At 48.2% G+C, this 26,156-nt stretch overlaps 1 protein-coding gene across 6 annotated transcripts in view; it reads left to right on the top strand.

Annotated features, from left to right (window-relative positions):
• The window catches only part of IRAK4 (interleukin 1 receptor associated kinase 4), a 61,683-nt gene that overhangs the window by 19,173 nt on the left and 16,354 nt on the right, over positions 1–26,156 (top strand). For all 6 annotated transcript variants that reach the window (XM_075344973.1, XM_075344974.1, XM_075344975.1 and 3 more), the window contains exons 3-5: positions 2,209–2,354; positions 17,987–18,130; positions 19,489–19,649. In XM_075344973.1, the coding sequence (XP_075201088.1) occupies positions 2,209–2,354; positions 17,987–18,130; positions 19,489–19,649 (451 nt within the window). The remainder of the gene's footprint in view (positions 1–2,208; positions 2,355–17,986; positions 18,131–19,488; positions 19,650–26,156) is intronic.

Here is a 26,156-nt window from a genome sequence, read left to right as displayed (position 1 = left end):
TTGCGTAGACGTTATGTTTTGATTGCCTGTTATTGCATTTAGCGCAGAATTTGTGACGACCAAAAAATGTAATTTTTGGCGTTTGGAATCTTTTTGCCGCTACGCTGTTTACCAATCAGGCTAATTAATTTTATATTTTGATATATAGTTTTTTTTTTTAACTCGGCGATACCAGATATGTGTATATTGTTTAACCCTTTAATTTTCAATGGGGCGAAAGGTTTTAGGTTTTAGAACTTTTAGGGTTTTTTTATTTATTTATTTTTTTTTCATTTTTTTAAAACTTTTTTTTAAACCTTTTTATTTTATTTTACTAGGTCCCCTACGGGACTATATGCATCAGCTGTCTGATTGCTCTGCCATATCTGCTGATCACAGCTACACAGCTGTGAACAGCAGATATGCTCATTTCCTGTCTCATCCAGTTCTTGGCTGTGTGAGGCAGGAAGTGAGTCATGTGAGCAACAGGAGTCATCACATGACCCTGTGTTACCATTACAACCACTGGAAGTCACATGCTCACATCACGTGACTTCCGGTATCGGCCGGTGAGTAAATGTTTACTGCGGTTGCGATTTATAATGGCGCTGTCACTTTTTGACAGCGCCATTTAAGGGGTTAAAAGGCACGGGCGGATAACGATTCCGCTCGTGCCTGGCAGGCACACATGTCAGCTGTAAAAATCAGCTGATATCTGCGCCGATCTCTGCAAGCTGCCGGCAGCAGACTGCAGGCATTAAAACTATAACTGCTAGGATGTAAGATTACTGCCCGCGGTCGTTAAGGAGTTAAACAGTAGTAATAAAGCCAATTCTTCAACTGCTGTTGATTTGTTTAATCTACCTTGCAAAGATCGCAGTAAGGCTTAGCTCACATTTATCTTGCTCTCTATGCTGAGTGCTTACACCAGGGATTATGTGTAAACATCTGAAAAATGTGATACAGACAAAATTCCCAATGCAATATTCACTGTAAAGAGGGAGAAGGAGTCAAGTTGAACTCCCGTCTGGGCTGTGGTCCAGGAGTGTTCGTCTTTTTAGATGTGCACAAAAGTGCGGTCAACAACAATTTTGTGCACTTTTGAAAAGGACACCCCTGAACAGGGGCCACACGGAGTAAAGCGGGCTTTACACGCTACGACATCGCTCAAGTGATCTCGTTGGGGTCACGGAATTTGTGATGCACATCCGGTCGCTTTAGCGATGCCGTTGCGTGTGACACCTATGAGCGATTTTGCATCGTCGCAAAAACGTGCAAAATCGCTCATCGGTGACATGGGGGTCCATTCTCAAATATCGTTACTGCAGCAGTAACAAAGTTGTTGCTCGTTCCTGCGGCAGCACACATCGCTCCGTGTGACACCGCAGGAACGAGGAAGCTCTCCTTACCTGCCTCCCGGCCACAATGCGGAAGGAAGGAGGTGGGTGGGATGTTCATCCTGCTCATCTTTGCCCCTCCGCTTCTATTGGGCGGCGGTTCAGTGACGTCGCTGTGACGCTGAACGAACCGCTGCCTTAGAAAGGAGGCGGTTCGCCGGTCACAGCGACGTCGCAGGGAAGGTAAGTATGTGTGACAGGTCCGCACGATGTTGTGCGCCACAGGCAGAGATTTGCCTGTGTCGCACAACCGATGGGGGCGGGTATGCACGCTGGCGATATCGGTACCGATATCGCAGTGTGTAAAGTGGCCTTAACTCTGCTGCCCCATTGTAGTGAACGGATTCATCGGGAGATTCAAAAATTGAGCCCAAACTCTTTCATACATAGACAATAACAAGCACAGATCGTACTCCTCCTCCTGGCATTCATGCCGCTGCACTGGTTTCTGTGTATTGGCTGCAGTGGTGATTTGCGCTGTAGTCCTAATCTCACTGCGTTTGAGCACAAGTTTTTTTTGTTTGTTTTTTTATAGACTGGACAACCTTTTTAGCAGTGTATCTGCAGTAATCAGCCCCTTCCCCAATATGGCTGCACTGTTAGAGGCTTTCCTTGTAGGAATCTGGGAAAGGGAACTGTCAGCTCCCATAGTTGCCATATTGGTGGTCACCCAGATCTATACAAACTTAAACTTTACTTTACTGTTTTGTTTCTTTTTTCCTAAGGAAAAACCCCAACAATAAATGTTTTGTATTTTCTATTTATACTGCTTAATGCTGCCATAGTATAGTACACTATACGCACCATTAATTCAGTTTCCTTTATTTTTCAGACGATTTGAAGGAGTTGTTCAGAAAGGGAAAAGCCCTACACATGAGCTACTTTACGACTGGGGTACAACAAACTGCACTGTACAAGACCTTACGGACCTGCTGCTGAGGAATGAATTTTTGGCGGCTGCTTCACTTTTTCCATGTGGTATTGATTATAATGTTATTTCATGTATTTTTTTTCTGCCTATTTCACATTAACCTATCCTGGAGAGCGGTTCACAGATTGCAAATCACATAAATGTCCAATCTCACACTCTAGGGCTAGTTTAATAGTAAATCATGTAACTTACAAGTGCATCTCAATAAATTAAATTAATTTTTTGATGATATTCTATTTCAGTAATTCAATACAAAAAGGGAAACACATATATTATATAGAGTCATTATAAACAGAGTGATCTATTTCAAGCGTTTATTTCTGTTAATGTTAATGATTATGGCTTACAGCCAATTAAAACCCAAAAATTAGTATACAGTGGAACCTTGCTTAACGAGAACAATCCGTTCTGGGACTGTGCTTTTAATCAAGTTACTCGTTCAGCAAAGCAAGATTTCCCATAGGAAATCATTGCAATGCTGACAATTCGTTCCACAATGTGTTAAATGTCCCATCCTGGTCCCCTATTCTATCATTCCACACATGCACAAACACACACAAACGCACACAAACATGTACAAACACACACAAACTCACACAAACACACACAAGCACACATGCACACGCACATATTATGCTCACCTTACCTTCCGTTCCATCGCCGGTCTCCTGGGACTTGCTGTTCTCCGGTGCGGGCCGTGTATCGCGTTACTGTTGTGAATGTTAGTTATGTCTTGGCTGCTGGGAGGCTCCCTCTGGTGGCCAGGAAGGGTTTGGACAGAGACCAGGTGTGTTGTGCAGTGGGTGTTTCCTTTCCTAACTCTCTGCCTATTTAAGTCCTGCTCTGATTGCAGGCTGTTGCCGGATGTCAGTTGTTCTTTGTATCTCTAGCCTGCTTAATCCTGCTCTACATCACATCCACTCCAGATAAGTTCTTGCTCTTTATTTATTGCCTGGTTGTTTTGCTTATCTGGGTTTGTCATTTTTTGTGGTTGGTTTCAGTTTATTTCCTTCCAGGGATTTTCCCTCTCAGTGGATTGTTGAGGAACTCCCTGCAGTTCTGTGTGGAGTATAGCTCCTTTGGGTCCATGTGTTTATGGCTTGTTGAATTTGTTATAATTCTTGTTTTCTGTTCATTGGTATGACAAGGGCACCTGGTATAGGACGGAGTTCAGATCGAGCGATCTGAGGGCCTTTTTGTACTATCAGGAAGTTGGTATTTTGCAGGGTTTTTCTCTGGCTACCATCAGTCCCTTTCCTGTCCTTTCCTATTTTAGTCAGCGGGGGCCTCACCTTTTGCTAATCCTGTCATCTACCTGTGTATTGTGTTTTTCCTATATCACCGCAGTCTTTGAATGTGGGGGGTTTGCTAATTTTTACCGTAAATTTATAGCCAATTTTTCTGCCATTGTCAAACCTCTGACAGATTTGACAAAGAAGGGAGCTGATGCTGAGCATTTGGACCCCTGAGGCTATTGTGGCCTTCCAGGAGCTTAAAAGGCGATTCACTTCTGCCCCAGTTCTGCAGCAACCTGATGTGTCTCGCCCATTTCAAGTTGAGATCGATGCCTCAGAGATCGGAGCAGGTGCTGTTCTGTCTCAACGAGACGCTACTTCGGGTAAACTTAAGCCCTGTGCCGTTTTCTCTCGGAAGTTTGCTCCTTCTGAACGGAATTATGATGTGGGGAACCGGGAATTATTGGCTATGAAGTGGGCATTTGTAGAGTGGAGGCATTGGTTGGAGGGGGCTAGGCATCAAGTTGTGGTGCTTACGGACCACAAGAATCTCATCTATCTGGAATCGGCCAAGAGGTTGAATCCTTGGCAGGTGGGCTTTGTTTTTTACCCGGTTTAATTTTGTGGTCTCTTTTTTGCCGGGCACCAAGAATGTTAAGGCCGATGCCCTTTCCAGGAGTTTCTGCGCTGACTCTTTGGAGGTTGTCGAACCGTCTACTATCCTGAATGATGGTGTAGTTTTCGCGGCTATTTCGCCTGATCTGCGGTTGGCACTGGCGGAATTTCAGGGGGATAAACCTGAGAGATGTCCTACAGGGAAACTGTTTGTCCCAGACCAATGGAGAGACCGAGTTGTCTCTGAGGTTCATTGCTCTGTTTTGGCGGGTCATCCTGGCATTTTTGGTACTCGGGATCTTGTGAGACGCTCTTTTTGGTGGCCTTCCCTGTCCCGAGATGTCCGTCGTTTTGTGCAGTCGTGTGGAGTTTGTTCTAGGTCCAAGCCCTGTTGTTCACGTTCTAGTGGGCTATTATTGCCTTTGCCTGTACCTAAGAAACCTTGGACGCACATCTCTATGGATTTTATTTCAGAGCTTCCCGTCTCTCAGAAAATGACTGTGATTTGGGTGATCTGTGACAGATTCTCCAAGATGGTCCACTTGGTTCCCCTATCTAAGTTGCCGTCTTCATCAGAGTTGGTGCCTTTGTTTTTGCAACATGTTGTCCGTTTGCATGGTATTCCCGAAAACATTGTTTCTGACAGAGGGGTGCAGTTTGTATCCAGGTTTTGGAGGATTTTTTGCTCCAAATTGGGTGTTCAGCTGTCTTTCTTTTCGGCGTTTCATCCTCAGACCAACGGTCAGACTGAAAGGGCTAACCAGACCCTGGAGACCTATTTACGGTGTTTTGTTTCTGTGGATCAGGATGACTGGGTTTCGTTTTTGCCTTTGGCTGAATTTGCCCTTAACAATAGAGCTAGCTCTACCACGTTGGTGTCCCCCTTTTTCTGCAATTTTGGGTATCACCCTAGGTTCCTCTCAGGGCAGCTTGAGGCGTCTGACTGTCCGGGGGTGGATTCGGTGGTCAACAGAATGCAGCAGATTTGGGGGCAGGTAGTGTATAAATTGTTTCAGTCCCAAGAAACTGCCCAAAAGTTTGCCAACCGGCGTCGGACTGTTGGTCCCCGGTTGAAAGTAGGGGACATGGTGTGGTTGTCCTCTAAAAATATTCCTATGAGAGTTCCGTCTCCTAAATTTAAGCCCAGATTTATTGGACCTTATAAGATTTCGGAGATTATTAATCCTGTATCTTTCCATTTGACTCTGCCTGCGTCATTTAAGATTTACAATGTCTTCCATAAGTCCTTGTTGAAGAAACATGTGGAGCCGGCAGTTCCTGCAGCAGCGCCTCCTGACCCTGTTTTGGTACAAGGGGATCTGGAGTATGAGGTTGAAAAAAATTCTGGATTCCCGTCGCAGTAGGCGTCAGCTTCAGTACCTTGTGAAATGGAAGGGTTATGGGCAGGAGGATAACTCTTGGGTTGTGGCTTCTGACATTCATGCGGACAGGTTGGTTCGCGCCTTCCATCATGCTCATCCCGAGCGACCCGGTGGCGTGAGTGAGGGTTTGGTGACCCCTCCTCAAGGGGGGGGTACTGTTGTGAATGTTAGTTATGTCTTGGCTGCTGGGAGGCTCCCTCTGGTGGCCAGGAAGGGTTTGGACAGAGACCAGGTGTGTTGTGCAGTGGGTGTTTCCTTTCCTAACTCTCTGCTTATTTAAGTCCTGATCTGATTGCAGGCTGTTGCCGGATGTCAGTTGTTCTTTGTATCTCTAGCCTGCTTAATCCTGCTCTACATCACATCCACTCCAGATAAGCAAAAGAACCAGGCAATAAATAAAGAGCAAGAACTTATCTGGGTTTGTCATTTGTTGTGGTTGGTTTCAGTTTATTTCCTTCCAGGGATTTTCCCTCTCAGTGGATTGTTGAGGAACTCCCTTCAGTTCTGTGTGGAGTATAGCTCCTTTGGGTCCATGTGTTTATGGCTTGTTGAATTTGTTATAATTCTTGTTTTCTGTTCATTGGTATGACAAGGGCACCTGGTATAGGACGGAGTTCAGATCGAGCGATCTGAGGGCCTTTTTGTACTATCAGGAAGTTGGTATTTTGCAGGGTTTTTCTCTGGCTTCCATCAGTCCCTTTCCTGTCCTTTCCTATTTTAGTCAGCGGGGGCCTCACCTTTTGCTAATCCTGTCATCTACCTGTGTATTGTGTTTTTCCTATATCACCGCAGTCTTTGAATGTGGGGGGCTTGCTATTCTTGTCTATTTTCTGAGACAGAGAGTTATTCATCTTTCCTATCTTTAGGATAGTTAGTTCTCCGGCTGGGTTCGCGGTGCACAGGATGTTAGTTCACCCCTCGGCTACTTCTAGTTGTGTTGGTTAGTAAGGGGATGGCGGCCAGATTAGTTGCCAATGCTCTTGTCACCTTTTTGCCAATGATTTGTGGTGATCTTCCATGGTTCCGGATCATAACACGTTACCATACCGACGAGGGCGGAACTTCCTGCCAGAGCGCTGACGTCAAAGGCAGAGCCGCTTGCCTCTGATTGGCCAGTGCGCTGCCTTTGAGTAGCGGTGACAGGAACCAGGAAGTTCCTGCTTCGTCGCTATGGATGCAGATGCCTGGATGCCTGTGCCTGGAGTGGAGCGGAGCGGCGCACTACAGGACCCCGGAGACCGGCGAAGAAGCGGAAGCAACACATATTATATGCTCACCTTACCTTCCGTTCCACCGCCGGCCTCATGGTACTTGTAGTTCGCCGTGATGTACCCGGGAACTACAAGAACCATGAGGCCGGCGGTGGAACGGAAGGTAAGGTGAGCATTATACTGTATGTGTGTGTGTGCGTGTGTGTTTGTGCGTACATGTGCGTGCTTGTGTGTGTTTGTGTGGACTGCAAGTGCGGGTTAGAGCGCGGTGGATGGACGGAACCGGAAGTGTGTGCAGTGAGGATTTTGCTCGTACAGCAAAGCTTTCTCGTAAAGCGGGTTACAAATTTACAGAAAGCTTTGCTTGTTAAGCGAAATTCTCGTTAAGTGGGTTACTCGTTAAGCGAGGTACCACTGTACAGTATTTAATAAAACCAACTGAAAAATTTATTTTAAACTCAGAAATGTTGGCCTACTGAAAAGTTTGTACAGTAAATGCCTCAATACTTGTTCGGGGCTCCTTTTGCATGAACTAGTGCATCAATGCGGCATGGCATGAAGGCGATCAGCCTGTGGCACTGCTGAGGTGTTATGGAAGCCCAGGTTGCTTTGATAGCAGCCTTCAGCTCGTCTGCATTGTTGGGTCTGGTGTCTCATCTTCCTCTTGACAATACCCCATAGGCTGTATGGGGTGTAGTTCAGGCGACTTTGCTGGTCAATCAAGCCCAGTGATACTGGGGTTATTAAACCAGGCATTGGTACTTTTGGCAGTGTGGACAGGTGCCAACTCCTGCTGGAAAATGAAATTTCCATCTCCAAAAAGCTTGTCGGCAGAGGGAAGCATGAAGTGTTCTAAAATTTCCTGGTAGACTGCTGCGCTGACTTTGGTCTTGTTAAAACACAGTGGACCTACACCAGCAGATGACATGGCTCCCCAAACCATCACTGATGGTGGAAACTTCACATTAGACCTCAAGCAGCTTGGATTGTGGCCTCTCCACTCTTCCTCCAGACTCTGAGACCTTGATTTCCAAATGAAATGCAACATTTACTTTCATCTGAAAACAACACCTTGGACCACTGAGCAACAGTCCAGTTTTTTTTCTCCTTGGCCCAGGTAAGACGCTTTTGGCGTTGTCTATTGGTGATGAGTAGCTTGACACAAGGAATGTGACAGTTGTAGCCCATGTCCTGGATACATCTGTGTGTGGTGGCTCTTGAAGCACTGACTCCAGCAGCAGTCCACGCCTCGTGAATCTCCCCCAAATTTTTCAATGGCCCTTTCTTAACAATCTTATTAAGGCTGGGGTTATCCCGGTTGCTTGTGCACCTTTTTTTCTACCACACTTTTTCCTTCCACTCAATTTTTCATTAATATGGATACAGCACTCTGTGAACAGCCAGCGTCTTCAGCAATGACCTTTTGTGGTTTACCCTCCTTGTGGAGTGTGTCAATGACTGCCTTCTGGACATCTGTCAAGTCAGCAGTCTTCCCCATGATTGTGTAGGGTATTGAACCAGACAATGATCCTTGTAGAGAAAAGTGTGCTCTTTATAATATCAGAATTAATATATTTCTTCATCGTTCCTTATGGGAGACCCAAACCATGGGTGTATAGCTTCTGCCTCCGGAGGACACACAAAGTACTACACTCAAACGTGTAGCTCCTCCCTCCGGGCTATATACACCCCCTGGATGACAATCTAACCAGTTTCAATGCTTTGTGTTCAGGAGGTCACACACACATGCATTCTCTGATTTTTTTCATTTTTATTTTTTTGATTTTAAAGATTTGGAAGAAAAGCGGGTCCAGTCTGGACTCCCGGCATGTCCCTTCTCACCCCACTGTGTCGGCGGTGCTGTTAAGGTTGACTTTACAAGGCTGGAGCCTTTACATGCCGTGCTCCTTCACATCCTCTGAGAGGCTCTGGGTTGAAGTGGGAGCCGTCACGGTCCTCTCTGCTTGCAGAAGACCGGTCTCCATCCGCAGCCCTGTCTGCTTCCTGCTGGAAGGAGCGTTTAACCCCCCTCAGGGACTGGCCCTGCGTCTCAAAAGCTAAGTATTGAGACGTTTTTCAGGGGTCCCGGGTACTATTATTAGGGGGAAAGTATGTTTTTTTATGTTTACTGTAAATTCCGGCCGGTTCTGGGGGTTTCCCCTGAGAACCGCGCCGACGGTGCCTGCTCGTCGGCCGCATGTTAAAATCTAGGCCCCGGCTTCTGTTTGGGCCTAGTTTCGGTTTCATCTTCCTCTGCATGTCATTCATGCAGGGGAAAAGAGTGGCGCCGCCCACCGGCCATCCAGCAGAGGGGAGGACACTCCTCTCTGAGGAGATGTTTCCCTCCCCTGCATCTCTCCTTAGCCCTCCGGTTTCCCACTCTTGGGCTAATCTCCGCCCCCCCTCCTCCTCCCAGCGCCATTTTCTCAGCGTTTATCACACTGATCGGCGCTGGCTGCTGAATCTGCTGCTTTCCTGGGAGGCTGACGCTTTACTGGGGGTCCGAGCTGTGGAATCCGGAGGGCACACAGAGAGCGGGCTGGTAAGCCACAACCTCTGGTTGTGGGCTTTATTATACACTCTCAGGACATTCTATACGAGTGTATTCTTACTGCAGAGCTTCTCACCTCAGCAGCATGTCTGTCACCCGGAGCAAGGCTGCAAACATGTACGCTATATGCACTGCATGTAAGCGCATTCTGCCAGAGCCAAGCACATACCCACATTGTGATGCCTGTGCTAACATGGTTGTGTCTCAGCCTGGAGCCTCCTCAGGGGTCCCTCCGGCTGCTCCAGCCCCGGTGGCTGAACCCCCGGCTTGGGTAGCATCCTTTTCCCAAGCTATTTCCCAGTCTTTTGCCGACTCCATGGGGCAGCTGTCCCGGACACTGCTGACCATGCATCAGCCCCCTTCTCAGGGTGCCTCTGCTGCTCCGAGTTCTGCAGAGCTCTCAGAGCATGTCCTAGGACCCCGTCCCCCTAAACGGAGACGCAGGGACCCTTCTCCTTCCTCGTCCCACGGCTCTGATTCACGAGCCGAGGTGCAGGGCGAGGAGGATTCGTTTACTGTGGGCTCAGACGCTACCTCTATGTACCCCATTGACGTGTCTGAGGGTGATGCGGATGTTAGTGACTTGATTGCATCCATTAACTCTGTACTGAACCTCAATCCACCAGAGTCAGAGGAACAAGCCTCTCTGGTAGAGATACACCAGTTTACCTCACCTAAGAGAGCTAAGAGTATGTTTTTTTAACCACTCCAGTTTTCGGACCACTGTTAACAAGCCCAGGGCCTGTCCTGACAAACGTTTTCCGAAGCGTAGTTCTGATGACCGTTTTCCTTTTCCACCAGAGGTGGTTAAGGAATGGGCCCAGTCTCCAAAGGTAGACCCTCCAGTGTCCAGAATCTCAGCCCGCACAGTTGTAGCTGTGGCTAATGGCACTTCTCTTAAGGATCCCACTGACCGCCAGGTTGACCTTCTGGCCAAGTCTGTATATGAGGCGGCAGGAGCCTCGTTCTCCCCGTCTTTTGCGGCAGTGTGGGCTCTTAAGGCAGTCTCTGCCTCTCTGGCACAGATACATTCTCTCACCAGGGACTCTATGCCTGAGATGGATGCCTTAACTTCTCAAGCTTCGGCTTTTTCATCCTACGCCATGTCTGCCATCCTGGAGGCTTCTCACCGCATGACGGTGGCCTCCGATAACTCCCTCGCGATCCGCAGGATCTTGTGGCTTCGAGAGTGGAAAGCAGACGCTTCCTCTAAGAAGTTCCTTGCGAGTCTCCCTTTTTCTGGGTCCCGGCTGTTTGGTGAACAACTGGATGAAATAATTAAGGAAGCTACTGGCGGGAAGAGTACTTCCTTGCCACAAACTAAAGCCAGGAAACCTGTCCAGGGTAGGAACCAATCGAGGTTTCGTTCCTTTCGTTCCTCTAAGCCCTCGACCTCGTCCACCACCGCAGCCAAGGATCGTAAACCCAACTGGCGCACGAAGCCGCGTCCTCAAAAGACCGGAGGAGCCGCTGCCACTAAGGCAGCCTCCTCTTGACTATCTGGCTGCGCCAGCAACGTCCTTGGTCGGTGGCAGGCTCTCCCACTTTGGCGACGTGTGGTTTCAACACGTCTCCGATCAGTGGGTGCGAGATATCATCTCCCACGGCTACAGGATAGAATTTTCTTCCAGCCCGCCAAACAGATTTTTTCTGTCCACCCCCCCCTGCTCCAAAGCCGCCGCCTACTCTCAGGCCGTGGCATCCCTGCAGGCCAACGGTGTAATTGTTCCGGTTCCCGCCCGGGAACGGTTCAGCGGTTTCTACTCAAACCTCTTTCTAGTTCCCAAGAAGGACGGTTCCTTCCGGCCCATCCTGGATCTCAAGCTTCTCAACAAGCATGTTTAGGTGCGGCACTTTCGCATGGAATCTCTGAGATCGGTCATTGCCTCAATGACCCAAGGAGATTTTCTGGCATCCATCGACATCAGAGATGCCTATCTGCATGTGCCTATTGCGGTTTCACACCAGCGTTGGCTACGCTTTTCAATCGGAGAGGAACATTTCCAATTCGTGGCTCTCCCCTTCGGCTTAGCCACGGCCCCTCGAGTATTCACCAAGGTCATGGCAGCAGTGGTTGCGGTTCTGCACCTCCAGGGGTTGGCAGTGATTCCTTACCTGGACGACCTTCTAGTCAAGGCCTCTTCCAGTGCAGACTGCCAGCGGAGTGTCTCACTCACGCTCGCCACGCTCGTTCAGTTCGGGTGGCTTGTCAACCTGCCCAAGTCCACTCTGACCCCGACCCAGGTGCTTCTTTACCTAGGGATGCAATTCGAGACTCTGCCGGCACTTGTCAAGTTGCCCTTAGTCAAACAGCAGTCCCTTCGTCTGGCGGTGCGCTCTCTGCTGAGGCACCGCCGTCATTCCATCAGACACCTCATGCAGGTGCTAGGTCAGATGGTGGCATCAATGGAAGCAGTTCCCTTTGCCCAGTTCCATCTGCGTCCCCTGCAGCTGGACATTCTCCGCTGTTGGGACAAGCGGATCTCTTCCTTGCACAGGCTGGTGGTTCTGTCGTCACAGACCAGGAGCTCCCTTCAGTGGTGGCTTCGGCCCCTCTCTCTGTCTCAGGGACGCTCCTTCCTGACTCCGTCCTGGGTGATCCTCACCACGGATGCCAGCCTCTCCGGTTGGGGAGCAGTATTTCTCCATCACCGAGCACAGGGCACTTGGACTCCGTCCGAATCAGCCCTCTCGATCAATGTGCTGGAGATCAGAGCTGTGTTTCTAGCTCTCCTAGCCTTTCACCACCTGTTGGCGGGCAGGCACATTCGAGTTCAGTCGGACAACGCGACAGCGGTTGCCTACATCAATCACCAGGGCGGGACTCACAGACGTCTGGCGATGTTGGAGGTTCAACGAATCCTCCAGTGGACGGAGGACTCCAAGTCCACCATATCTGCAGTCCACATCCCAGGCGTGGAAAACTGGGAGGCCGATTATCTCAGCCGTCAAACCGTGGACAGCGGCGAGTGGGCCCTGCATCCGTCAGTGTTCAGATCAATCTGCCGCAAGTGGGGCACTCCGGAAGTGGATCTAATGGCATCCCGGCACAACAACAAGGTTCCGGTTTACATGGCTCGCTCCCACGATCCTCAGGCCTTCGCAGCGGACGCACTGGTTCAAGATTGGTCTCAGTTCCGTCTGGCCTATGTGTTTCCCCCTCTAGCTCTCTTGCCCAGGGTTCTGCGCAAGATCGGAATGGAGGGCCGTCGAGTCATAATCATTGCTCCGGACTGGCCCAGGCGAGCTTGGTACCCAGACCTGCTCCGTCTGTCCGTAGGGGTGCCGTGGCACCTCCCGGACCGCCCAGACCTTCTCTCTCAAGGTCCGTTCTTCCGCCAGAATTCTGCGGCTCTCAGATTGACGGCGTGGCTCTTGAGTCCTGCATCCTGACGGCTTCAGGCATTCCCTCTGAGGTCATCTCCACTATGACTCAGGCTCGGAAGTCTTCCTCGGGCAAGATTTACCACAGGACTTGGAGGATTTTCCTGTCCTGGTGTCGCTCTTCCGGCCATGCCCCTTGGCCGTTCTCCTTGCCGACCATCCTGTCTTTTCTACAGTCCGGTCTACAGCTAGGACTGTCCCTCAATTCCCTCAAGGGACAGGTGTCGGCTCTGTCGGTATTGTTCCAGCGGCGTATCGCCCGACTGGCTCAGGTGCGCACCTTCATGCAGGGCGCATCTCACATCATTCCTCCTTACCGGCGGCCCTTGGATCCCTGGGACCTTAATCTGGTCCTCACGGCCTTACAGAAACCCCCCTTTTGAGCCTCTCAGGGAGGTTCCTTTGTTTAGACTTTCACAGAAAGTTGTTTTTCTAGTAGCCATAACTTCTCTCAGGAGAGTTTCTGATTTGGCTGCGCTCTTTTCGGAATCCCCCTTTTTGGTGTTTCACCAAGACAAGGTGGTTCTTCGACCGACTCCGGACTTTCTCCCTAAGGTGGTGTCTCCTTTCCACCTTAACCAGGACATTTCATTGCCTTCTCTTTGTCCGGCCCCTGTGCATCGCTTTGAGAAGGCGTTGCATTCCTTAGATTTGGTGCGGGCGCTCCGAATCTATGTGTCACGCACCGCCGTTTTTAGGCGGTGCACCTCACTTTTTGTGCTAACCACTGGTCAGCGCAAGGGTCTCTCTGCTTCTAAACCGACCCTAGCTCGTTGGATCAGGTCGGCTATCACCGATGCCTACCAGTGTTCTCAGGTGCCTCCTCCGCCAGGGATTAAGGCGCACTCAACCAGAGCTGTCGGTGCCTCCTGGGCTTTCAGGCACCAGGCTACGGCTCAGCAGGTTTGTCAGGCTGCCACGTGGTCCAGTCTGCACACTTTTTCGAAGCACTACCAAGTGCATGCTCATGCTTCGGCAGATGCGAGCTTGGGCAGATGCGTTCTTCAGGCGGCTGTCGCCCATTTGTGAAGTTAGGTTTTGCCTACTTCTCAGTTTGGTTTATTTCCCACCCATGGACTGCTTTGGAACGTCCCATGGTTTGGGTCTCCCATAAGGAACGATGAAGAAAAAGAGAATTTTGTTTACTTACCGTAAATTCTTTTTCTTATAGTTCCGACATGGGAGACCCAGCACCCTCCCTGTTGCCTGTTGGCAGTTTTTTGTTCCGTGTGTTTCACCGGCTGTTGTTAGTAGACAGAGTTCCGGTCTTTCCGAGTTTTACTCTATCTCTACTTATGGGTGGATGTCCTCCTTCAGCTTTTGCACTGAACTGGTTAGATTGTCATCCAGGGGGTGTATATAGCCCGGAGGGAGGAGCTACACGTTTGAGTGTAGTACTTTGTGTGTCCTCCGGAGGCAGAAGCTATACACCCATGGTTTGGGTCTCCCATGTCGGAACTATAAGAAAAAGAATTTACGGTAAGTAAACAAAATTCTCTTTTTTAGAGGTACCCTTTTTGAGAAATTTAACCTAAAAATAGGTAAAATTCGTTTTTTAAACTTTGTCATCATATGTGGGTGTGAATATTTCCACAAATACATATGCTTTGACCGTGATATTGCAGCAATGCAAAGTCATGTAGATGTTTGGTGTACAGGGCAAAGCACCAGTTACTATTGGTTTTTGGTCTTGAGTTATATATGGGCAAAGTTAGGCATACATTTTATGTGAGGCGTTTTACAAGCTACTTTGACACAAAATTGCGGCCGAAATATTGTTTTGTCATAGCCGGTAATAATTTTATCGTGTTTAGCAGCAAAAGTTGAGCTAGTATGCCAAACTTCAGCATCATAGCCAGTATAGAACTCTAATGGCTATGTGCCAAAGTTTGCAAAATCCTCTTAGCTGAAGCCGCAGGCTTGGTGGAACCTCCAGTGAAAGGTCAACATTGCCCAATGTATTTGAGATCTGACCCTAAAAATTTACAGAACCTCTTTTCAAAAATACATGTACATCCTTATAAATTTTCAGCAAAATCGGAGAAGGTCGAGTGGGGACGATTTTTAAAACTGGTCCACTTGATGTGGAATGACCCCTTTTTGTTTTGAATTACTGAAATAAATAAACTTTTTGATATTCTAATTTATTGAGATGTACCTGTATATGTGGGAAACTGCAGACTTTACAAAATTGGGACCATCTATCTCTTTAATCTGTTGTAATACATAATAAGTGATTGATGAAGCAACTCTGCAAATTGTCTGAAATCAAAATATCCTACCGGTTTGTGCTACGGGTGCCATACAAAATATGAGTCGGAGCATAAGTTGGTATATGTGCAATAACAAGAGTATGTGGACATGTCACAGACAAAACCCAAGATAAAAAAAAACAACAAAATGAGCATGTACCCTGTAGTAAGTAAATAAGTAATTGGTAGTACTAAATGTAAATAACATAGGGTATTTGGTTAAAAGGAATCTGTCACCACTTTTACCCTTTTAGGCTGGTTTCAGACGTCCGTGTTTTAGGTACTTGTGACATCTGTTTTTAACACAGATGTCACACGTACCCATGTTACCCTATTGTGCATTCTCACAAGGCCGTGTTTTCACACAGAGACGTGCCCGTTTTTTCTCCAGCAGCACGGATGTCACACGGGCCTCACACTGATGTGGATTTTAAATAAAAAGATTTTCTATATTTACCTGTATCCAGCGATGCTGTCTCCCACTCCTGACCCCCGCTCATTATTTTCATTGATTATTCACCGCAGTGAGCAGCTGAGAGCAGGGGCATCGCGGTGACAGCGAAGGAGACAGCACCGTCGAGGACAGCACCGCCGAGGACAGCATGGCTGGGGACATCGCTAGTGACAGGTGAGTATCCTGCCAGCAGTGTGTGTGCAGGGACGTCCAGGAGGTCATCGGATTTCCCAATGAACTCTGATGACCTCCTGATGACACCCCTGTGACAACTGCGCTACAGCGAGTGTCACGATGGTGACTTCCAGGGGTTCATGAGAGTTCATTGGGAACCCTGATGAGTCCCTGGATGTCACTGCACAAACTGCTGTATACTCACCTGTCACCGGCGATGGCCCCGGTGATGTCCCCAGCGGTGCTGTCCTCGGCTGTGCTGTACCCAGCCTCTCCCGCGATGCTCCGGCTTCCAGATCCTCAGGCAGTGAATAATCAATGAAAATAATGAGCGGGGATCAGGAGCGGGACGCAGCAGAGCCGGAGACAGCATCGCTGGGGAGAGGTAAATATAGAACATCTTTTCATTACAGAGACACGTGTTTTACCCGGTACGTGTCACACGGATGTCACACGCGTGACACGTGTAACACACGTATGACACACGAATGACCATAACCATACGTGTGACTGGTACCTGATTAAACACGGACGTCTGAAACCAGCCTTAAACTGTTAATATGGGTATACACGTTATAGAATGCTGATAAAAGTTTTACTTGTCTGTCTCTTATCAGAAGCCTTGTTGTGGATAAACCATCTTTTGTCACTTTATGTAAATGAGCTCTTCCAGGCTATGGGGCGGATGCTGCCTGGAGGATAACTCCGCCTCCAGAGATTATTTTAAATAAAAGGGGCGTTACCAGTGTGAGACAAGTAACTGACACAGAACAGGAGAACTGAAACTTGACTTCTTTCAAACATATTTTTCATCTCCCTGAGCTCTGCTTCATTGCAACTATATTGAAATAGTGTCTGCCTGCAAGCTAGAGGCTGAAGCTGAGGGGAACCTGCAGAAGTGTCAGTTAGAGTATGGTTCCACTTGCACATAGCTTCGGATGCGAGCGCATCGGAAGCAATATGCTAATGACCCTCTGCAGCAAGCATCAGGCGTGGGTCATGCGACTGTGATGCGATCATATCACAGCTGCAGAGAAGAGGGAGGGAACACTTTCTCCCCATCTCCTCCGCTGCCTGTCTCTGTGTACATCTCCCTGCACTTGGATGACATGCGCGTGCAGCGCGATGTTTCACTCGCCTCTGAGGCATGAGAAATTAATCGCAGATGGACACTTCCACGTAGTTTTGCACTAGAGTGAGAACACTCCGATGTTTTATTATTGGATTGCACTTGTCCATCAAAAACGCAAGTGGAACCGCACCCTTATAATCACACACAGCTCCGCAGTGAGAGCAGAGAGCAGCCGTCACACATCACACTGGTAATGCCTACTCATGTACAGGAGCATTTACAGTGTCTCTGCTACATAATAGAATTGTATTGAAAAAAATGGATGTTACTAGGATGGTCCGTGTGCTGTCTGTGTGACTTCCGTTTTTTTCTCGCACCCATAGACTTGCATTGGAGAGTCTCGCACGAGAAACTCTTGCAATAGCAGCATGCTGTGTTTTTTTTTCTCAGTCCGATTTGAACTGAGAGAAAAAAAAACAGATCGGAGCTGCCTCATTGATTAACATTGGTCCGATTGCAATGCGAGATTTTCTCACATTGATCTCGTGCGAGTTAATCGCAAGTGTGACGCTGGCCTAAGCACACAACTCGTAGGAGGAGACTGATGATGTCCATTTCACTGCCATCATCTGTACTCCAAATGAGTATGATCTCAATGCAGTTGAAGGCAGGCAAATAGACTTGGGGTTTCATAACTTTCTATGCAAGATAAAATGATATTAAAATAAGTTACTCTAAAGGCCCCATTACACGCAACGACATTGCTAACGAGATGTCGCTGGGATCACGGAATTCGTGACGCACATCCGGCCTCGTTAGCAACTTCGTTGAGTGTGACACTAACGATCCCAAATACTCACCAAATCGTTGATTGTTGACACGTCATTCTTTTCCCAAATATCGTTGCTCGTTCTGGACGCAGTTTGTTCGTCGTTCTTGAGGCAGCACACATCGCTACGTGTGACACCCCGGGAACGACGAACACCGTACCTGTGTCCTCCGGCAACGAGGTGGAAGTGACGTTTATGCGGCTGCTCTCCGCCCCTTCGCTTCTATTGGTGGCCCGCTGTGTGACGTTGCTGTGACGCCGCACGAACCGCCCCTTTAGAAAAGAGGTTTTGCCGGCCACAGCGACATCATTAGGAAGGTAAGTTTGTGTGACGGGTACTACCGATATTGTGCGCCACGGGCAGCGATTTGCCTGTGACGCACAAACGACGGGGAATTTAAGAATTTGAATGTAAGAATTTGATTTAGTACACTTGGATTATGTACTAGTAGATGACAATGATTGATGTTGAATATGACCATGAAATACATTGTTTCTTGATTGTCTTGCTTGTGAACAGAGCCAGCACCAAGCTCCAGTTGCCGAACACTTCCTATGGATGAAATGCAAAAGCCACAGACTCCTGAATCAAGCAGCAAAACGGAACAAGGAAACCCTGTTACTCAGAGCACAGAACCAGAGGAGAACGATGAAGAAACGACCGGTATTGGAATCATACCGCTGGCTATATACATACACTGCTCAAAAAATAAAGAGAAAACAAACAACACAATAGTATTTTAGTGTTCCCTTTATTTTTTTGAGCAGTATATTTTTTGGTCATTTTAATTTTAACTTAACTTTTTTTTATTTATTGCATTTAAAATGAAAACTAAGGCAACATTGCAGTGCGTCATTAATAACAAAATGTCCTATCGTTTTGATTCCACAGCTCCTATTAGATCCCTCCCTCCCCTCCTCAGTGCCGGCCCTCCCCTCCTCAGCACTGGCCCTCCCCTTCTCAGAGAGCCCTCCCCTCCTCAGTGCTAGCCCGCCCCCCGCAGCTGAAGTCCGATCGCATGATAGCGTGAGCAGAGTGTCATGGGAGGATCGCATTAGTCCCCATATGGCCCCGGCCTTAGGTGCTGGCTCGGAAGCTCAGCCTGCATCATACCTGGCAGATAACAACTGTTTTATACAGCCATCGTCTATCTCTAAAACCAACGAGTAGAGATGAGCTCTGCCTCTGCTGTCAACCCCTTTCATCCCTTCCTGATATTGGATGTACTGGTATGCACAATATTGGGCCCCTGTCTTTGGTGTAGGCTGTGAGCTCAGCCTGCATCATACCTGGCAGATAAAAGCTGTGTTATACAGCCATTGTCTGTCTCCAAAAGCATTGAGTGGAGCTGAGATCTGCCTTCTGCTATAGATTCCTGATCGGAGCAATTAAAAATAAAAAAAAAAAAATTGATATTGCTGAGCTATCAAAATGAATTAAATCTATTGGTAAATGCTGTAAAGGAAAAAAATACAAGAAGCGAATAAACTGTTGAATCTATTCTTTTTCCTGAGTGTTTCTTACAGCCCATAATGTTCCTCCAGCTAAATCTAATAAATTCAGCAATCCTCTCCACTGCCGGTGATTTGTTCAAGGCTTCAGCGGAGGCGTCACCACTACACAACATAACTGTTGTAACCAGTCACTGGGCTCAGCCTCTGCCAGGACAGTTTGTCTATGGAGACTTAGGCTAATTTAACATTCGGCTTTTCGCCGGTTTGCCGGATTCGGCGCACGCCAGTATGGTATGATACAGTACAATGGCAGTGCTGTAACTTCCGGGTCACATGCTTAGGTCACATGACAGCATGTGACCGGAGCTTGTCGCACTGCCATTGTACTGTATACACTGTACTGGAGTGCGCCGAATCCGGCAAACTGGCGAAAAGCCGGATGTGTGAAACTAGCCTTAGTTTGCCATTTGTTGCTCTGATCGTCTTTCAGTATGGAAATTACAATGTAGCTGGTTTGTTTACCCATTGGACAAATGTTATAATTTAGTTTATTGTGTAATATTGCAGGTTTGGGCATTTTTCACTTTAATTTTCTGAAGGACATTACAAGAGACTTTGATGATCGACCACTTTCTGAAGGAGGAAATAAAATTGGAGAGGGTGGATTTGGAATGGTTTTCCAGGGCCACCTAAAGAATGAAAAAGTGGCAGTGAAAAAACTAACAAATGTAGGTACCAGCCTTGTGTGCTATTGGTAATGTGATTGTAGAGTTCTGAGCTGGACATTCCTGTCTTCTAGAGGAATATTTATGACAGGCTGCGAGTCCATGACAAATTCATCCGTTTGTGCTAAATTTATCTGGTGTCTAATTTGGGGTTTATAGAAAGTATAATCGTTGAGAAAGAAACCCGAGTATCTCCATTAGATATGTTAATTATTACTGTTTCAATGTTGAAGCACCACTCTAGTGTTTTAGTTTTTTTTTGTGCTGGAGTGGTGCTCTAAATCTAAAGGGTACTTTACACGCTGCGATATCGGTATCGGTATCGATATCGCTAGCGAGCGTACCTGCCCCCGTCGGTTGTGCGTCACGGGCAAATCGCTGCCCGTGGCGCACAACATCGCTAACACTCGTCACACGACCTTACCTTCCCTGCGACATTGCTCTGGCCGGCAATCCGTCTCCTTTCTAAGAGGGCGGTTCGTGCGGCGTCACAGCGACGTCACACGGCAGCCGTCCAATAGCAGAGGAGGGGTGGAGATGAGCGGCCGGAACATCCCGCCCACCTCCTTCCTTCCTCATTGCCGGTGGACGCAGGTAAGGAGATGTTCATGGCTCCCGCGGTGTCACACATAGCGATGTGTGATGCCACAGGAATGACGAACAACATCGTACCTGCAGCAGCAGTGATATTTGGAAAAGGAGCGATGTGTCAACGAGCAACGATCTTTCACGTTTTTGTGCTCGTTGATTGTCGCTCCTTGGTGTCATATGCTGCGATGTCGCTTACGGCGCCGGATGTGCGTCACTAACGATGTGACCCTGATGATATATCGTTAGCGATGTCGCAGCTTGTAAAGCACCCTTAAGACTTGAGCCTGCGCCTTCTATTATATTAACCTGCCTCCGTCTTCACCGTTTTTCTGTGCTGCGAAGGTCCTGCAGCGCTCTTTTGTGACTGTAACTTCTGACTGACCAGAAGTTATGTCACAAGCTCTCAATGCAAGTCTATGAGAGCCAGAACCAGGCCGGAACGAGGCTCTCATAGACTTGCTCTCACTCTCACGCACTCCATGAAACACTGGAACTGGCGGCAGGTCACAAATCAACAGAGACCGACCGGAGCAGCAGTGATAGAAGATGAAGCCGCCGGAGGGTGAGTATAAGACAGGGGACTTAAATTAGAAGCACAACTGCAGAAAACCTGGAGTGGTGCTTTAAGAGCAATGTTATATAATCTGGTCCATGACTTTTTCTAGGTAGTCGGTCATCCCCAAAATGCATCATTCTAAACCAAGTATATAGTGATATTATTACCTTATAAAAATCCTACTAGCACTATATCTGGTATTGTCACAGTGCCAGATAAAACAACATTTGATTGCTATGCAGATGAAGGTGCTTCGGTGCACTTTTTGGCAGGAATTACAGTTCAGCGCACAATTTAACCCTCTCACTTTGGGACTTTCTCTGCTTCTAATTCACAGTGCTCGCTTCTTCGAGTGAGTGCTGCCAACGTCTGGTGGTGGGTGACTGTGCTGGGCGCATGCGCCTCTCTACGCCGCTCACTACACTGATACACTCAGAGGTGTTGCAAGTGGCATCAGCAGAGAGAAGCCAAGGAAGAGAACACACACAGCAATTATGTGCATGTGTGCAGCCTGAAACTGGCAGTGTTAGTGCGCACTCACATTAGGCAGCATTTGCTTTAGGAAGCAAGCCCTGTCAATCAGAAGCGGGGGAAACCTCAACATGCAAAATAAGGGGGTGTAACAGTGGACCAAGCTCTTTGCCACGCCAAGGGTGCACCAAACCACACGTTTACATACAAGTAAAGTTATTTTCTCAGACTGTGTAACACTGAGTACACTATTATGATTTTTATACGTTCTAATGCCCCTATATCATAGTATAGCTTGTTTAGAATGCATTGTGGGCTGACAGATACTTAATACTTGGTTACAATCTAATATATAAAGCTGAATGTGTGTGTGTGTGTGTGTATGCCTGTGATTGGCATCTGCACCATCGCAGCTACAGCCACAAAATTTTGCACACTCACACGTCTGGACCCCGAGAGCGTCATAGGCTATGTTGTGAGGCGAAATTTTAACCCCGCGCTTTCCAATTTACCAATCAATTTTGCCCTTATCTACATAATGGGGAAAAAGTGAAACGAAAACTGTATCCGCACTGCTGCATTTACAATCACGAAATTTTGCACAGACACCTCATGTGACCCAGGGAACGTCATAGACTATGTTTTGACAGGAAAATTTAACCCCGCGCTTTACAGTTACACTCCAAAAAACAAGCCTCCATTAAAGTAAATGGAGCCTGGAACTACAGTTTATTAGTAGGAGCTGTGATTGGTTGCTATAGTTATCGAAGGATATTCTTAGTATAAGAAACTTATGTGTGAGGTAATAAGATGTCGGTGGGGAGACGGATAGAGAGAGAGACAGACAGAGAGCGAGAGAGAGAGACCTGGAAAGAGACAGACGGAGCACATTACTTGGCCAATTTAGTTAAATCTGTGTGGAATATCTGTGGTGATGAAATATATGTTGTGAAATGCTTCTATTAGCTTAGTTTTTGCCTTTTAATAATTACATTTCTATTTGTTTTGTGTTTTTTGTGTGCAGAATATATTTTTGTTAATACATTCTATTTTAACAACAGTTATTAACCCAGGCGAAGCCGGGTAGTACAGCTAGCACCTTATATATGCAGTAATTGTAACTATATAATATATCTGTCTCCACAAGTTTGCACAGCAGGCTGAGGTTCACACTAATTTCCTTTCTGCCATTCAGGAAAATACTTCCTTATATGCTTTCTTTTACTATAATACACATGTAAAAAAGTATACATGAGTAATTTACTGCCACGTGTAGTATAATACATATTGGATATAAATGTGATATGGGTTGTCTGGGAATCTGTAGGACAGGTCAACAGCATGAGATCAGTGGGAGTCCACGATCAGGTGATATCTGTTTCTTCAGAGGCCAGATATAAGCAGTATTGAGAGCCAAATACTAAAATTTCTTCCATTGTTAGCAGCTACATTCAAGCGTTAGGGAGTTGAGGTTCATCACTTAGGAGCAATCACTAAACAGAGTATGGATATGCACTGTTTCTGCTCCATACATTCTTTACATTCAAAAAGGTAGAAGTCACGAGGCACTCAGCCTTCAGTCCAAGATTTTTTGTTCAAAATGAGGTAACATGAACAAGTAAAGTAACAGCGAGGGAGAGGGAGCGGTGGGGGAGAGCTCAACGGACGACGGCCGTTTCACGCCGACTAGTCCAGTGGACCTGTGGAAGCGCCTAGTCGTCGTGAAACGGCCGTCGTCCGTTAAGCTCTCCCCCACCGCTCCCCCTCCCTTGCTGTTACTTGTTCATGTTACCTCATTTTGAACATTAAATCTTGGACTGAAGGCTGAGTGCCCCGTGACTTCTACCTTTTTGGAATCTGCATCTAATCCTGGGACTACACACTGAGTGAGCACTGCTCATCCCAACAACATAGACTCCAGAGGACCTCTGTAAGTACACCTCCTGTTTGCAGTGTGGTGCTGCAAGATAGTGCATTTTTCTTTTTTCCTTGCTGAACGATTCTTTACAGTCAAACAGCTGACCAGTCTGGTTGCCTTGTGTTGGACCACCACTGATCTGATATTAATGACCTAATTCTGTGCCCATGACTTGCCATAGTAATAAAAAGGACTTGTCACATGCGCCAAAAAATGTGTTTCTTCATCGTTCCTTATGGGAGACCCAGACCATGGGTGTATAGCTTCTGCCTCCGGAGGACACACAAAGTACTACACTAAAAAGTGTAGCTCCTCCCTCCGAGCATATACACCCCCTGGATGACCACATCTAGCCAGTTCAATGCTTTGTGTTCAGGAGGTCACACACACATGCATTCTCATCTGATTTTTGATTTCAAAGAGTTGGAAGAAAAGTGGGTCCAAGCCTGGACTCCCGGCATGTCCCTTCTCACCCCACTGTGTCGGCGGTGCTGTTAAGGTTGATTTACAAGGCTGGAGCCTTACATGCCGCGCTCCTTCACCATCCCTCGGGCTCTGGCTTGAAGTGGGAGCCATCACGGTTCTCTCTGCTTTGCAGGAGACCGGTCTCCATCCGCAGCCCTTTCAGGATCCTGCCGGACGGAGCACTCATCCCTCAGGGACCTGGCCTTGCGTCTCATAAGCTAAGTATTGAGACGTTATTGAAGGGTCCCTTGTGTATTTATTGTGGGGAGAGTGTGTTATTTCACTGTGCTGTGATTTCCGGCCGGTTCTCTGGTTTTCTCCTGAGAACCGCGCCGAGGGTGCCTGCTCGTCGGCCGCATGAGAAAATTTAGGCCCCGGCTTCGGCTGCGGCCTAGTTTCGTTTTCACTGCCCCTGCATGTCAGTCATGCAGGGGGGCAGTGCGGCACCGCCCACCGGCCGTTCAGCTCAGGGGAGGACACTCCTCTCTGAGGAGATGTTTCCCTCCCCTGTATTTCTCCTTGGCCCTCCGGTTCCCGCTCTTGGACTAAACCCCGCCCCCCCTCCTCACTCCGGCGCCATTTTATCAGCGTTCTCACACTGATCGGCGCTGGCTGCTGCAGCTCTGCATCTGTTTGGGGGTCCAAGCTGTGGAATCCGGAGGGCACACAAAACGGTCTGGTAAGCCACAACCTCTGGTTGTGGACTTTCTTGTACACTCTCTGGGAGTCATTCTGAAGGAGTGTGTTCTTTACTGCAGAACCTCCACCTCAGCAGCATGTCTCTCACTAGGAGCAAGGCTGCAAGGCTTTACTCTATATGCACTGCATGTAAGCTCATACTGCCTGAACCGAGCACATATCCACATTGTGATGCCTGCTCTAACATGGTGGTGCCTCAGCCTGGAGTCTCCCCAGGGGTCCCTCCGGCTGCTCCAGCCCCGGTGGCTGAACCCCCGGCTTGGGTAGCATCGTTTTCTAAAGCTATCTCCCAGTCCTTTGTCGACTCCATGGGACAGCTGTCCCGGACTCTGCTGACCATGCATCAGCCCCCTTCTCAGGGCGCCTCTGCTGCTCCGACTCGCTCTGCAGAGCTCACAGAGGATTTTTCATCTGTTCCCGGACCCCGTCCTCCTAAACGGAGACGCAGGGACTCTTCTCCTTCCTCGTCCCACGGCTCTGATTCACGAGCTGAATTGCAGGGCGAGGAGGATGCCTTTAATGTGGGCTCGGACGCTACCTCTATGTACCCCATTGATCTATCTGAAGGTGATGCGGATGTTAGTGACTTGATTGCGTCCATTAATTCCGTACTGGACCTCAATCCACCAGTGTCAGAGGAACAAGCCTCTCTGGTAGAAAAACACCAGTTTACCTCACCTAAGAGAGCAAGGAGTATGTTTTTTAACCACTCCAGTTTTCAGGCCACTGTGACCAAGCCCAGGGCCTGTCCTGACAAACGCTTCCCAAAGCGTAGTTCTGATGACCGTTTTCCTTTTCCACCAGAGGTGGTCAAGGAGTGGGCTCCTTCACCAAAGGTAGATCCTCCGGTGTCTAGAATCTCAGCCCGGACAGTTGTATCTGTGGCCGATGGCACCTCACTTAAGGATCCCACTGACCGCCAGGTTGACCTTCTGGCCAAATCTGTATATGAGGCGGCAGGGGCCTCGTTCTCCCCGTCCTTTGCAGCAGTGTGGGCTCTTAAGGCCGTCTCTGCTTCTCTGGAGGAGATGCATTCCCTCACCAGGGACTCTATGCCCGAAATGGTTGCCTTAACTTCCCAGGCTTCGGCCTTTTCATCCTATGCCATGTCTGCCATTCTGGAGGCTTCTCACCGCACGGCGGTGGCTTCCGCTAATTCCCTCGCGATCCGCAGGATCTTGTGGCTTCGAGAGTGGAAAGCAGACGCTTCTTCTAAGAAGTACCTTGCTGGGGTCCCCTTTGCTGGGTCCCGGCTGTTCGGTGAACAACTGGATGAAATTATTAAGGAAGCTACTGGCGGGAAGAGTACTTCCTTGCCACAAACTAAAACCAGGAAACTTGTCCAGGGCAGGAACCAGTCGAGGTTTCGTTCCTTTCGTTCTTCTAACTGGTCATTCTCTAAGCCCTCAGCCTTGTCCACTAACTCAGCCAAGGATCGAAAACCCAGCTGGCGCACGAAGCCGCGTCCTCAGAAGAGCGGAGGAGCCGCTGCCACTAAGGCAGCCTCCTCTTGACTATCTGGCTGCACCAGCAACGTCCTTGGTCGGTGGCAGGCTCTCCCACTTTGGCGACGTGTGGTTCCAACACGTCTCCGATCAGTGGGTGCGGGATATCATCTCCCACGGCTACAGGATAGAATTTTCTTCCAGCCCGCCAAACAGATTTTTTCTGTCCACTCCCCCCTGCTCCAAAGCCGCCGCCTTCTCTCAGGCCGTGGCATCCTTGCAGGCCAACGGAGTAATTGTACCGGTTCCCGCCCGGGAACGGTTCAGAGGTTTCTACTCAAACCTCTTCCTAGTCCCCAAGAAGG

The sequence above is a fragment of the Anomaloglossus baeobatrachus genome, chromosome 4 (assembly GCF_048569485.1).
Source record: "Anomaloglossus baeobatrachus isolate aAnoBae1 chromosome 4, aAnoBae1.hap1, whole genome shotgun sequence".
Classification (NCBI taxonomy): domain Eukaryota; kingdom Metazoa; phylum Chordata; class Amphibia; order Anura; family Aromobatidae; genus Anomaloglossus; species Anomaloglossus baeobatrachus.
This window is presented reverse-complemented; position numbering and strand designations above follow the sequence as displayed.